Source organism: Parasteatoda tepidariorum, chromosome 4 (assembly GCF_982258835.1).
Source record: "Parasteatoda tepidariorum strain Cologne lab strain chromosome 4, Ptep-v5.0, whole genome shotgun sequence".
NCBI lineage: Eukaryota > Metazoa > Arthropoda > Arachnida > Araneae > Theridiidae > Parasteatoda > Parasteatoda tepidariorum.
The window spans coordinates 85,027,351-85,039,905 of NC_141758.1; the positions used below are offsets into that span (position 1 = coordinate 85,027,351).

General features: G+C 31.4%; 1 protein-coding gene across 1 annotated transcript in view; it reads right to left on the bottom strand.

Moving 5' to 3' along the window:
- Positions 1–237: 237 nt before the first annotated feature.
- The window catches only part of LOC107441541 (cyclin-dependent kinase 10), a 28,804-nt gene continuing 16,486 nt past the window's right edge, over positions 238–12,555 (bottom strand). Inside the window, exons 12-14 of the mRNA XM_087161510.1 lie at positions 11,071–11,169; positions 4,115–4,167; positions 238–1,915 (exon numbers count right to left, since the gene is read on the bottom strand). Coding sequence (XP_087017636.1) covers positions 1,839–1,915; positions 4,115–4,167; positions 11,071–11,169 — 229 coding nt within the window. The 3' untranslated portion in view covers positions 238–1,838. The remainder of the gene's footprint in view (positions 1,916–4,114; positions 4,168–11,070; positions 11,170–12,555) is intronic.

Genomic DNA, 12,555 nt, shown 5'->3' on the forward strand with positions numbered 1-12,555 from the left:
GCGGCCTTTTGCAAGTTAAGAAAATAAATATTAGCCCCCCGAAACAAGTTCATCTGAAGAACTTGTAAAATTAAACACAAATCATAATAAAGTAAGAAGTTTAAGAATAATCAGATTAACTTTGATTCCAACTATAGGAATTATTAAACAAAATTAAATTATCTTTCTTAGACAACAAATCTTTTGTTTTAGAATACACACAAAATAAACTGTTTGACTTCAATAATTCAAAAGTAGTACTTACAATTGTATATTTATTCATACATGAAATTCAATATACATATCAAATGACTGTATTTTAACAAACTCAGAAAGATATAAAAAGCAGTGTTTCTTCTATATACAGTAACGGTGTACCACATGATAATTCACCCATTTTCATTTAAGCTAATTCTTATATATAGCTCAACAGAGTCATTTCAAGAACACATACAAGAATAAACAGAGATGAATGTCCAATGCAGTATTTATAGATTTACGAGGCAAATCTAATTCCCGGAATGACGCCTACATTCACGCAGGTGTTTGTTGGAAAGGAAATTTTTTTTTTGGAGGTTGGCAGCACTAATAACGAAATTTCACAGGCAACTGGAATTCCTCTCCGATGCTGTTGGCATCAGCTGCAGTTTGCTTCTGCAGGGGTGATTGTGAGTCAAACTCGAAAATCCAGAAAATTTCTTGAGTAAAATCATTAAAGAAGCATAATGTCTTCATAAATTTAAATCATTGAATTTTAAATAAATTATATACAGCATAATTTAAATGAATAATTATGTTTAAGTTTATTTCTATCTCTAATCACATTTATTATTCTACCAGAAAAAATATTTACAAATAAAAGATGCCAAGTATAAATTCTAGTTCTAATATTTTTAAATAAAATATACAAGAATTTTTACACATGATCGATTTCTTGAAACTTCTGGACCTAAGATTTCCGGAAACTTCCGGAGCGCAGTTAGGGAAAAATTTGGAAATCCGGATTTTTTCCAGAGCACAATCACCTCTGCTTCTGACAAAGAGAATTTTTAATTCGCTGGAGAGAAGTAAGAGTGAACATGCACAGAGATTTGATTGACATGGTTGATGAAGATGACAGCTTTTTAAAGAAAATCATGACAGGTGATGAGACATGGTATTCTATTTATGATTTAAAGACAAAACATCAGCCAAGTGAATGGAAGGGAAAAACATTACCAAGGAAAGAAAAATCACGCTTGGAAAAAAGCCAAGGGAAAGTGATGTTAGAGTTGTTTTTCGATCATGAGCTCGTCATTCTTTATTCCTGAAGGCCAAACTTTCAAGAAACAACTTTACCTGGAGATCTTTAAATGACCTGAAAAATGGGCAACAAATGATTGGTTTCTTTCACATGATAATGCTCCCCCACATCGCGCACAAAAGTACTTCAACAAACACAGTGATACCACTCTGGAACGCACTCTATATTCTCCCGATTTAGCGCCAGCAGATTTATATCTGTATCCACAGCTGAAAATCAAATTGAACGGACATGGTTTAGTAGATTTAGATGAGGTAATGAAAAATGCAAAAAAGCAACTGAATGACCCGTTCACAAATGGATTCCGGGAGTGTTTTGAACAGTTATATGAGCGCTGGCAGAAATGTGTGGATGCAGGGCGGAAATATTTAGAAAGCCAATAAAGTAAAATTATTGTTCTATTTTTTTAATAATTTGTTATTGATCTATTCCGGGTACATTTTGACCCTACCTCGTATACCAATTAAATTTTAGAACAAATTAAATGATGCTTATCTGACAAATGTAATGACAAAGTTCATAATGAAATACAAAAAAAAGTATTCCTCCTAAAATTTCACTGAGTTTTTGAAATGGCTTTTCTTTTTTGTAGAATTTCATTCAACACTTTAGACATCTCCTTCTGAGGACAACCTAAAAATAATCAAACATAAATTTTTTAAAAAATACCGACAAGAATTATATGAAGAGATTTGAAAGAAAAAAAAATGGATACCATAAAAACAGAGGATTTTGCTACTTGGCCTCGAGGGGTTCGTTCAATGATTATGTAAGTAATGAAAGGTTGGAGGTTTGTGATTTGCTTATTTTTGAAGTCACAAAAGATTTTTAATGAATAAGCTACTCAAAATTTTATAGAAGACATTAAAATGTAAATTTTGTTGCATACAAATTTAATCTTTAATTAGAATTTAATCCTAAAATTAAACTAATACAGTGAAATTCAGAGTTAAAAGCAAAACCCAGGAAAGGGGTGTTGCAATTTTCTTACATAAGCATGCTGGGAGTGGGGGGGGGAGGGTTATTGGTTTGTTTACTTTTGCTGACAAGAGGAGAGAGTGAATTCAAAATCACCAAAAATTGCATGCATAATATTTGAATGACACCTAGCATCTACGATAAAAGTTTTAAGAAAATGTTAACGACTTAAAACTCGTTACAGTTATTTTAAAACTAAACTTATTTAAACTAACACTACATAATAACACCATTAAAGCAAATAAGCATTTCTTCCAGGTGAGTGGAAAAATGCAGTAAAAACCCACAATGACCTAGAACAGTGATTCTCAACCACTGTGCCGCGGCACTTTTGTGTGCCGCCAAATTCTTAAAATGTGCCGTCAAATATTAGAAATGATACAATAAAAATTACAATGCTTTTTTTATTACGAGTAAAGTTTAAATTAAAGAAAAGTGTGTGTATATATATATATTTGTGGGCAATTGTCTTGTCTCTGACAATCTTAAAATAAGAAGGAAGTGTTTAAATTGTCTTTGACATACAATTTTAAAAAATGTTGAAATAAGTAGGAAATTTAATGACTATTAAAATTATTAATTAACAAAAGAATGAAAGTTAAATATTAACTTTCAACCGGAAATAAAAACTAATCATTAAAGCAAGCTATGCAATTAATAGTTCTAAAAACAAATTAACAAAGGATAACTAACAAAAAAATAAGCTAACAATTAATAATTAGCTATAAAACTGGTTAACAAGAAATCGCAAAAAAATAATAATTAATGTAAAAAAACTAACAGTTAATAACTATAGAAAACAAGCTAACAATTAATAACTAGCAAAAAAATAAATAACCTTTACTAATTAATAAAAAATTAGTCGAAAAAAATAATAATAATAAACGTGCTTTTGTAGTACATATTACTTTATTTCACATTCAAAATTATTATCACAAACTATTTAACACAGTGTTAGGTAATCAACTTTTAAACTAATTTTTTTCATTGTGTGCCGTCAAATTTCGAAATGGTGAAAAGTGTGCCGCCACAAAAAAAAAGGTTGAGAATCACTGACCCAGAATGTGCAAAATTAATCAAATGCAATAATTTAAAATAATGTTATAAATGGTAGAAAACAGAAAGAAATTTAAAATCCATGCATTTAAATTTCGTTTTGATATTTGTAAATCTAGAAAACTGGCAGATGAGAAAATTTTATTTACTTCATGCATTTTGATGAGGAGTAGATAAAAATAAATAAGCAATGAATTCAGATAATACAATAATAGTATGGGAGTCATGGTGACTCAGGGGATAGAGCGTGTGCCTCCTCATGAGGTGAAACAGTTTCGAATCCCAGCGATGGCTGGTTGATACATATTCTGCAACCAGTTCACAATGAACACAGTGCTGATGTAAAATATTCTCAATGGTAGACAGAACATGGGTTAGAGTCCTATTGCCATCAGACTAACTGTGGGAGGTTTTCCTCTCCATGTAACGCAAATGTGAGTAAGTTCCACCAATAAACGTCCTCACAATATTTGTTACTGGAGTTTCCTTGTCTTCTGAATTGGGTCCAAAATTACAAACTACAGAGTTGAAAATTTGTGGTCTCAAACTCAAAAACAAGGGTCAGCTATTCAATGCCAGTTATAAAATAACATAAAATAAGAGTATGCATAACACATATACAATTTCAATTATCACAAAAGTAAATATTATTATAGTTTAAATATTTTACACCACTTTTCAATCAATTTACAAACCTATTTGTAATTAATTTGTATAAGTGTCTAAAGTGGTACACATCATGCTTCAAATCTGTATGCCCAAAAAGTAAAAAGGAAATAGTTTTGTAAGTTTACATACCAGATGGAATTTCTAGGAAGAAAGGGTGCTGCAAGCATTTTTCGGCAGTTATCCTAAAAATAATAAATAAGTTTGAAAAAAAGGTATATGTAGTTCAAAAATTAAAGTAACAAATTCATTTTAATAATTCTTATTTCTTTTTCACATTTGGTAAAACTTCAGTAATCTGAAATTTGGGGGTAATCTGAGCCGGTGCTACTTCTCAAAAATTATAAATTAGAAAAAATATTGTTATTATTTTCCATTAAAAATTTTGGAGAAATATAAAGGAAATTTTTAATGGAAATATATCTTTACACCAACTTATCAATTTATTATTTTTTTTAATATTTATTATTTACAAGTATTCATTAATAATTCTTTTATAATTTAGAATTGAAAAAAATCAGTATTCAATATTTATTATATAACTATAAGAAACTGTTTTGTCTATAATACGATAAAAATACAAAAAGATGGCTTTTATTGAAGCTGAGATGCCAACTTTCCAAACCAGCTATCAGTAACCAGAAGTAGAATATATACGACGTTAACAAAATTCAAATTAGCAAAATTTCAAGGCGTCATTTACTACTTAATTCTATATCTATTAACATTATGTATGAATTTACCATTAAATAAAGAACAATAACACTTAAGTGTTAATGTTTTTTTAATAAACAATGCAAACAACAAAATTTCATTACTCATAGGAACTAAGGAATAAATGACTTTTGTTTATCAGATAAAAGTTTTCAAAAACCATATCAGAGATTTATGTAGGCAAGACTATATCTAAACTTACACACATATCTATATATTTCCTTGATGCAGATGTTCGGTCAAACCTAATTAAAAGCCGTAATTACCTAATTATTCAACTATCTCGTCCAGTTTTGAAATTATCTATTAATAGATAGAATAATTATAATTGTGCATAGTAATAGAAAGTTTTTCCACAATTGAAGGGACGAGACGTAGGGGACGACCACCTACAAGATGGATAGACGACGTTGAAAAGGACCTCAAGCTATTGGGAGTCAACCGATGGCGGGCCGTCGCACCGGACAGGGCCAGATGGAGGAAAATCTGCGAGTCAGCCTTGGCCTGTGAAAGGCTGTTGCGCTTATGAAGAAGAAGAATAGAAAGTTGTTGTAGCAGTGGGATAATTGTTACGACATGGTTCTCAGCAGATCACCGAAGTCAAGCATCACTGGCTGCGGTCAGTGTGCGGGTGGGTGACCACTTGGATCAGTCTGCGTAGGGACTGTTGAAAAATAGGAGCCAGCTTACTAAGTATAATATATTGAAGACATCTATTACTACTCAAAAATTCACTTCATGGAAAAGGTACAACTATATTTATTGAATATAAATCTTTAAATATAAAGTAAGAAAAACTACATTCAAATAAACTAAACATAACTCTTTAACATCACATAGCTCTTTCTAAACATAACATAAGAGAAGAAACATCCTCTAACCAAAGCAAAGATATAACTAACTAAAAACAGAAACACCCACTTCCTTCTAGCTGAGATAACAGGAAGTGACCCAACTTCCTCTAAGAAGTGACTTCCCATAGGAAGTGACACAGCCAAGAGGAAAATACTGTTTACATTTCTATTTGTTTACATTTTCCCAACATTCGGCCCCCTTTTTCCTTTTGCTGTGCTAAAAAGTTAAACACTTATTTGTAACCTTGAGTTAAGTCCTTAAATATATTTTATTACAGAAGGATCGCATTCGTTCTTTAACCGCAGGCTTTGTTAACACGTCCGCTGTATTGTTCAAAGTTCTAACATATCTTAATTCAAAGAATTTGTCATTCACATATTGTCTCACAAAATGGTAACGAACATCAATGTGTTTGCTGCGAGAGTTCTCAACCTCAGATTTAGAAAAATCAATAGCAGCCCTGTTATCACAAAACAATTCACAGCTTGGTACGTCCAATTTGAGTTTCTTATCAGTTAGCACATTTTTTAACCACACTAACTCCTTGGCTGACTCCGATAAAGAGATATACTCAGCCTCCATGGTAGAAATTGAAACACTTTTCTGTTTAAAGGTTTTCCACAAGATAGGGATATCACCTACATACACAATAGTTCCTCCTATTGACACTCTGTCATCTCTGTTTGATGCATGGTCTGCATCCGTGTAGCACTTTATTGACAAATCTAAGATTTTCGACAAATCAAGCATATTTTCCTTTGTATATTGCAGATACCCTAATAATTTCAGTAAAGCTTCCCAATGTTTGATACCAGGATTTTCTTGATACTGCGATAAAATATTAACAGCATAAGATGTTTCAGGTCTTGTCCTACTTGCTATAAAGGACATACATCCAAGAACACTTCGGTATGGAATGTTTTCCATTTCTGCTTTCTCCATTTCTGTTTGTGGGCAATCCTGCATTGACAAATGTAATCCTTTAGCTATTGGCAATGAAACTATGGGTATGTTGTACCACTTGCTAAAATGCTTCACTGTATTCTCTATATATTCTTTCTGGTGGATTACTAAATGACCATTAATTTTCTCAAATTCTATACCTAAAAGTTTCCTTGTTTCTCCCAAAACCTTTAATTCAAAATTTTGATTCAACTCTTTTAAAATTAGATCTATGTTCTTTTGACTTTTTCCCATTATCACAATATCATCTACATATAACAATAGCAACACATTATCTCCTGTGAATATTCCATTGCACCAATCTAATTTTTCAAGCTTTAATTCATATAACACACTAGTTACTTCAGTGTACCACTCACGTCCTGATTGATGTAATCCATATATTGCCTTTTTTAATCTACACACTTTTGATGGATCCACTACAAAACCTTCAGGTTGTGCCATATAAATTTCTTCTGTTAAGTCTGCATATAAATATGCACTTTTTACATCGACTTGACAGTGAACCCAGTTCATCAAACCTACAAAAATAGCAAAACATAGTCTTATGAGAGAAAAATTAACCACAGGACTATACACTTCGTAATAGTCAATACCCTGTTGTTGCTTAAATCCTTGTGCAACAAGTCTGGCTTTAGGTCTCACAATTTTATTCGATTCATCGGTTTTTAGGTTGTACACCCATCTACTACCTATCACTTTAGTATCTTTCGGTTTCTCTACCAATGACCACACTTCTCTTTTCTTCATCATTTCAATTTCCTCTTCCATTGCATTCTTCCATTTTTCACAATTTCTTGACTCAACTGCTTCTTTGTAGCTTTTTGGAACATTATACTCAATTAAATTTGCTTCATCTTCTTGTACTATGCTGACTTCATTTCTGGTTACTTTACCAGAATATTCATTCCTACCACTAAAATCAAATATATCTTTTTCAAATTTAATTCCATGACTATCACAATATTTCTCAATGTCATTTGATGACCTAAATCGGTTTTTAGACCCTTCTATGAAATAATAAATATCATTTCTAGATCCATCTGATCGCTTAGTTGCTTTTCTTAACCAGTTTAAATCTGATACCTTCTTGATGCTTTCATGACTACAACTTGAGTCAAATTCTGGCCTATGAATAATATCTTCATCACTTGATTCTTCTTTTTCACTCCATTTTGCTCTTCTTGGTGGTTTTCTACTTGGGTCCAGGATGACTTCCACTGAAAATTCATTTTCATTGAATTTAACATTTTTTGTTTCTATAACTTTACGATCTTCAGGTAAGTAGATACGGTAACCCTTGGTTGAAAAAGCATAACCTAACATTATACCTTCTTTGGCACGCATTTGGAATTTATTTCTCTTTTGTTTAGGTACACCAACATAAGCCTTACATCCAAACACTTTAAAATACATTACTGGTGGTTTCTTTCCATACAACATCTCATACGGTGTTTTCTTTCCTTTTCTTGAAATTCTGTTCCACGTATGAACAAAACAACATACTGCTTCATCCCACCATTCTTCCTTCATGTTACTATCCCTCAACATAGATTTAATGGCATCCAGAGCAGTTCTATTAAATCTTTCACATACACCATTTTCTTCTGGCGTATAGTAATTAGTTCGCTCAGCACAAATTCCATGCTCTTCTAAGTATTGTTCAAATTGGTTGTTGCAGAACTCACCGCCATTGTCACTCCTGATACACTTTAATTTTCTTTCAGTCAAGCGTTCCATCTTTGCATGATAATTCTTAAATTTCCTAAATGCTTCACTTTTATTCCTCATAAGGTATAAAACTACTGCACGACTGTAATCATCTATAATTGCCAAAAAATACCTATTTCCTTCTTTTGAAGTTTTCGGCATAGGACCACAGACATCCATATATACTACTTCAAGTGGTTGAGAAGTACGACTTGGAATTGATTTAAATGAGATTCTATTGGACTTGGCAAGGAGGCAAGTGTCACAATTTTCATCTGGTTTTTCTATATTAGGTAATCCCCTTACACTCTGGTTCTTGCTAGCTTCCTTAAGGTAGTCAAAATTAATATGACAATATCTCCTATGCCACAATGTAGCTATATCTGTTCCTGATTTACAAGTGCCAACATTAAATCCACTATTTTCAGCTTTTGGAGTTCCAGTTTTATATTTGTATGGCTTCAGGTAGTACAATCCGTCCTTTCTAGTGGCATAAAATAACTTCAACCAATCATTTGAATAAATCCATAATTTTCCCTTCGTTCCAACAAAATTAGCTCCTGCAGCTTCTAATCGTGAAATAGATATTAGGTTCCTTCGAATACTTGGGTTGTATAAAACATTCGTTAAAGTTATATTACTCATTTCTCCTCCTACTTTAACTGAGAATTCAACAGTTCCTTTTTCTAGTACCTTACTAGAAGTATCCCCAACAGCCAAAGCCATGCTTACATTATTTGTTTCTTCATAACTTGACATTAACAATTTGTTTTTACAGAAATGTGTAGTTGCAGCGGAATCCAAAACCCATATTTTATCATCATTTTTAATCATGGTTTCACCAACTTCCACAGAGTGTGTTAAATAAGTCTCAACTAAAGCAGCTGTCTGATCGTTGAAATTCCTTTTCTGTTTACCCCACTTTGACTTGACATTTCTGGCATATCTATCTCTACAATTTGCAACTAAATGTCCATACTTGTGGCAGTGATGACATGGACCAATGACTTTTCTATTACTTTCTACAAATTTACTTTGAGATTTTTTTCTGTCTCCATATCTTTCTTCATCTTTACTTATCGAAGAAATGTTAAACGCACTAACCTCTGGATGAATATCAGCTTTCACTTGTGCAAGTCTGCTTTCTTCTCTTATCAGTTCTTCGGCAATTTTATCAATCGTAAAATCTTCATCCTTCCAACGATAAATTAACTGAACTATACTGGCGAACTCAGGTGGTAGATGCCTTATTGCTTGGAAGCCTTGAAACAACTGATTTAATTCATGACCTGCTTCACTAAGCTTCTTCACTACTGTTTTAAGTCTAGCAATAAAAAGGCCTATACTTTCATTAGCTTGATACTTAATGCTAAAAAATTCATCAAGTATCTGAATGAGTCTAGCTCTTGTTTTTGGCTCAAAATGCTGAACCAATTTCTCCCAAGCCTTTTTACCATCTAAACAATCTTGAATAAGCGGTCTGAATTCTGGCTGAATTGCATAATACAGTGTAGAAAATGATCTATCTCTTCTTAATTCAAATTCCTGTTTTTCTCTTCTTGTAGCTGAATCTTCCAACTCTTCTTCTTTTCCATCAATAAATTTCCAACAGCCTTTATCTAATAACAAAATTTTAATGTCTGTTTTCCACCTGTCCCAATTATCATAACTTAATAAGTTAAAGCCTTCTGGTAGCAAAGCCATTCTCCATAAAAGTTCTTCAAAATATATTTCTAAATATCAATACAAATTGTTCACGGCCCCCTTCTAAAATGTCTTGGCCCATAACCAATGTTGAAAAATAGGAGCCAGTTTACTAAGTATAATATATTGAAGACATCTATTACTACTCAAAAATTCACTTCATGGAAAAGGTACAACTATATTTATTGAATATAAATCTTTAAATATAAAGTAAGAAAAACTACATTCAAATAAACTAAACATAACTCTTTAACATCACATAGCTCTTTCTAAACATAACATAAGAGAAGAAACATCCTCTAACCAAAGCAAAGATATAACTAACTAAAAACAGAAACACCCACTTCCTTCTAGCTGAGATAACAGGAAGTGACCCAACTTCCTCTAAGAAGTGACACAACTTCCCATAGGAAGTGACACAGCCAAGAGGAAAATACTGTTTACATTTCTATTTGTTTACATTTTCCCAACATTTTGGCCTGTGAAAGGCTGTTGCGCTTATGAAGAAGAAGAAGAAGAATAGAAAGTTGTTGTAGCAGTGGGATAATTGTTACGACATGGTTCTCAGCAGATCACGGAAGTCAAGCATCACTGGCTGCGGTCAGTGTGCGGGTGGGTGACCACTTGGATCAGTCTGCGTAGGGACCGAGGGTGTGCGGTATTGGTCCTCGTTGAACCATTCTACCTTAAAGTGCTCGACTTTGCGTGCAAATTGTCAGGCTACCAAAGCAGGGGTGCCCTTCCCTCTGCAGGGAATCAAAATTGTGATGGCATGTCTTCGGATCATCGTCAGGGATGTTTCCCAGTCCTCCGTTGCCAATAGCTCATTGTCCAGCTCTAGCGCAACGTAAATGAACTACAATAAGAGAATTTATAGTTTAAGTCGGAACCAGTTTTTAGAAAAAAGGAAACCAAAAATATATAAGTCCTGGGTTAAAATGATTTGTAGTTTCCAAAGTCTAAAATAATCATTGTAATGCTTTCATGGGAAGAAATTCATTCTAGAAAAAATTTATTTGATTAAGTAACAAACCAGAACCTACTTGCTAAATTTTCTTATAAAAATTACCAACAACACAAAAAGACTTTCAAAATTTTCAAATATCTGATTCTGTTAGTAATAATGGTAAACTTTAACTCACCTTTTGGATGGATCATATATAAAAACTTTTTTCAGAAATTCAATAGTTTCAGTACTCTGTGGGTAGCTTCTTTTGAAGAATATATTGAGACAATTGTATCTAAAATAAAAATTAATATACATAAATACTGCAATAAATATAAATATTTGTAATTTATATTTATAATATATTCTTAACTAATAGTTAAAATAAACAATTTTTCAGTAAATTTTAGAGCTAATCATACACTGTAGTTGTAAAGAAGAAATTTAATAATAAGTTTATTAACAAGAACATTCCTAAAATATATAATTGTATCTAAAATTTTATTTTACAACAGTCTATAAAACAGAGAGTAATAAATTGGTCAGGTCAGATCCTGCAAGTTTGTAGTAATATTGCTTATTGAAAATAGCATCCAATGTTGAACAAATTTTTAAAAGAAACAATTTTAATGATTCCCATTTAAAACTAAATTACATGCAAACAAATATACTTTAGATATTGTAAAAAATCTTAATTACAAGCATTATCTACTGTAACTAATTTGAATTACTTTATGCCTAACTATAAAATAACAAATCAAACAATGTATTTTTATAAAATTGACTCTTTAATTACTGCGTAAGAAAATTAACTTTATTAGAATATTTTACTTTTAAGAAATATGTACTCATGAATCAGCAAAAGTAATTTCCATAAGTCCCAGTAAACCTGAATTAATGATTTCTATTTTAAAATAAATTATTTTCAAACAAACTTACTTTAGATATTGTAAATTAGCTTAGTTACAAGCATTCTCTGCTGTAACAAATTTGAATTACTTTAAGCTTAGCTATAAAATAACAAATCAAACAATTTATTCTTACAAAATTGACTCATGAATTATGTCAGAAAATAAACTAAATTAGAAAAATCTATGTTCTAGAAATATGCACTTATGAATGACGTTTAAGTAATTTCTATTTCTTTAAGTCCTAGTAAATCTAAATTAATAAATCCTATTATAAAATAAATCACTTTCAAACAAACTTACTTTAAATACTGTAAATTATCTTACAGGGGTGATTGTGAGCCCAAGTCAAAATTCCAAAAAATTTCTTGAGTAAAAAAAAGGAAAAAAAAAGGAAAAAAATTAGAAAAAATTTAAACAAGTTTTTTTTCCTTTTTCTCAATATTTTTTAGTTCACTTAAAATATATTTAAAATTTTAAACATACTAATGAAAGACCTGGAGAAGTAATTGAAATTTAAAAATATGTCTTTCCTTCTTGAGTTTATGATTATAATAACTATTTATTGATAAAAAATGAATATTAATCTTGAATATAAGCTTATAAAGTAGCTCTGCTTATAAACATATAAAATAAACTGTGTTTTTAAGTTACACCTTTGAAAATGGAGTTCCAAAGTACATACTAGGAAAAAAATATTTACAAAAAAGAAAGTTGTATCATAAAATTCCAACCTCTAAATCATTTTAAATACAGGGTGGCCACTCAAATCA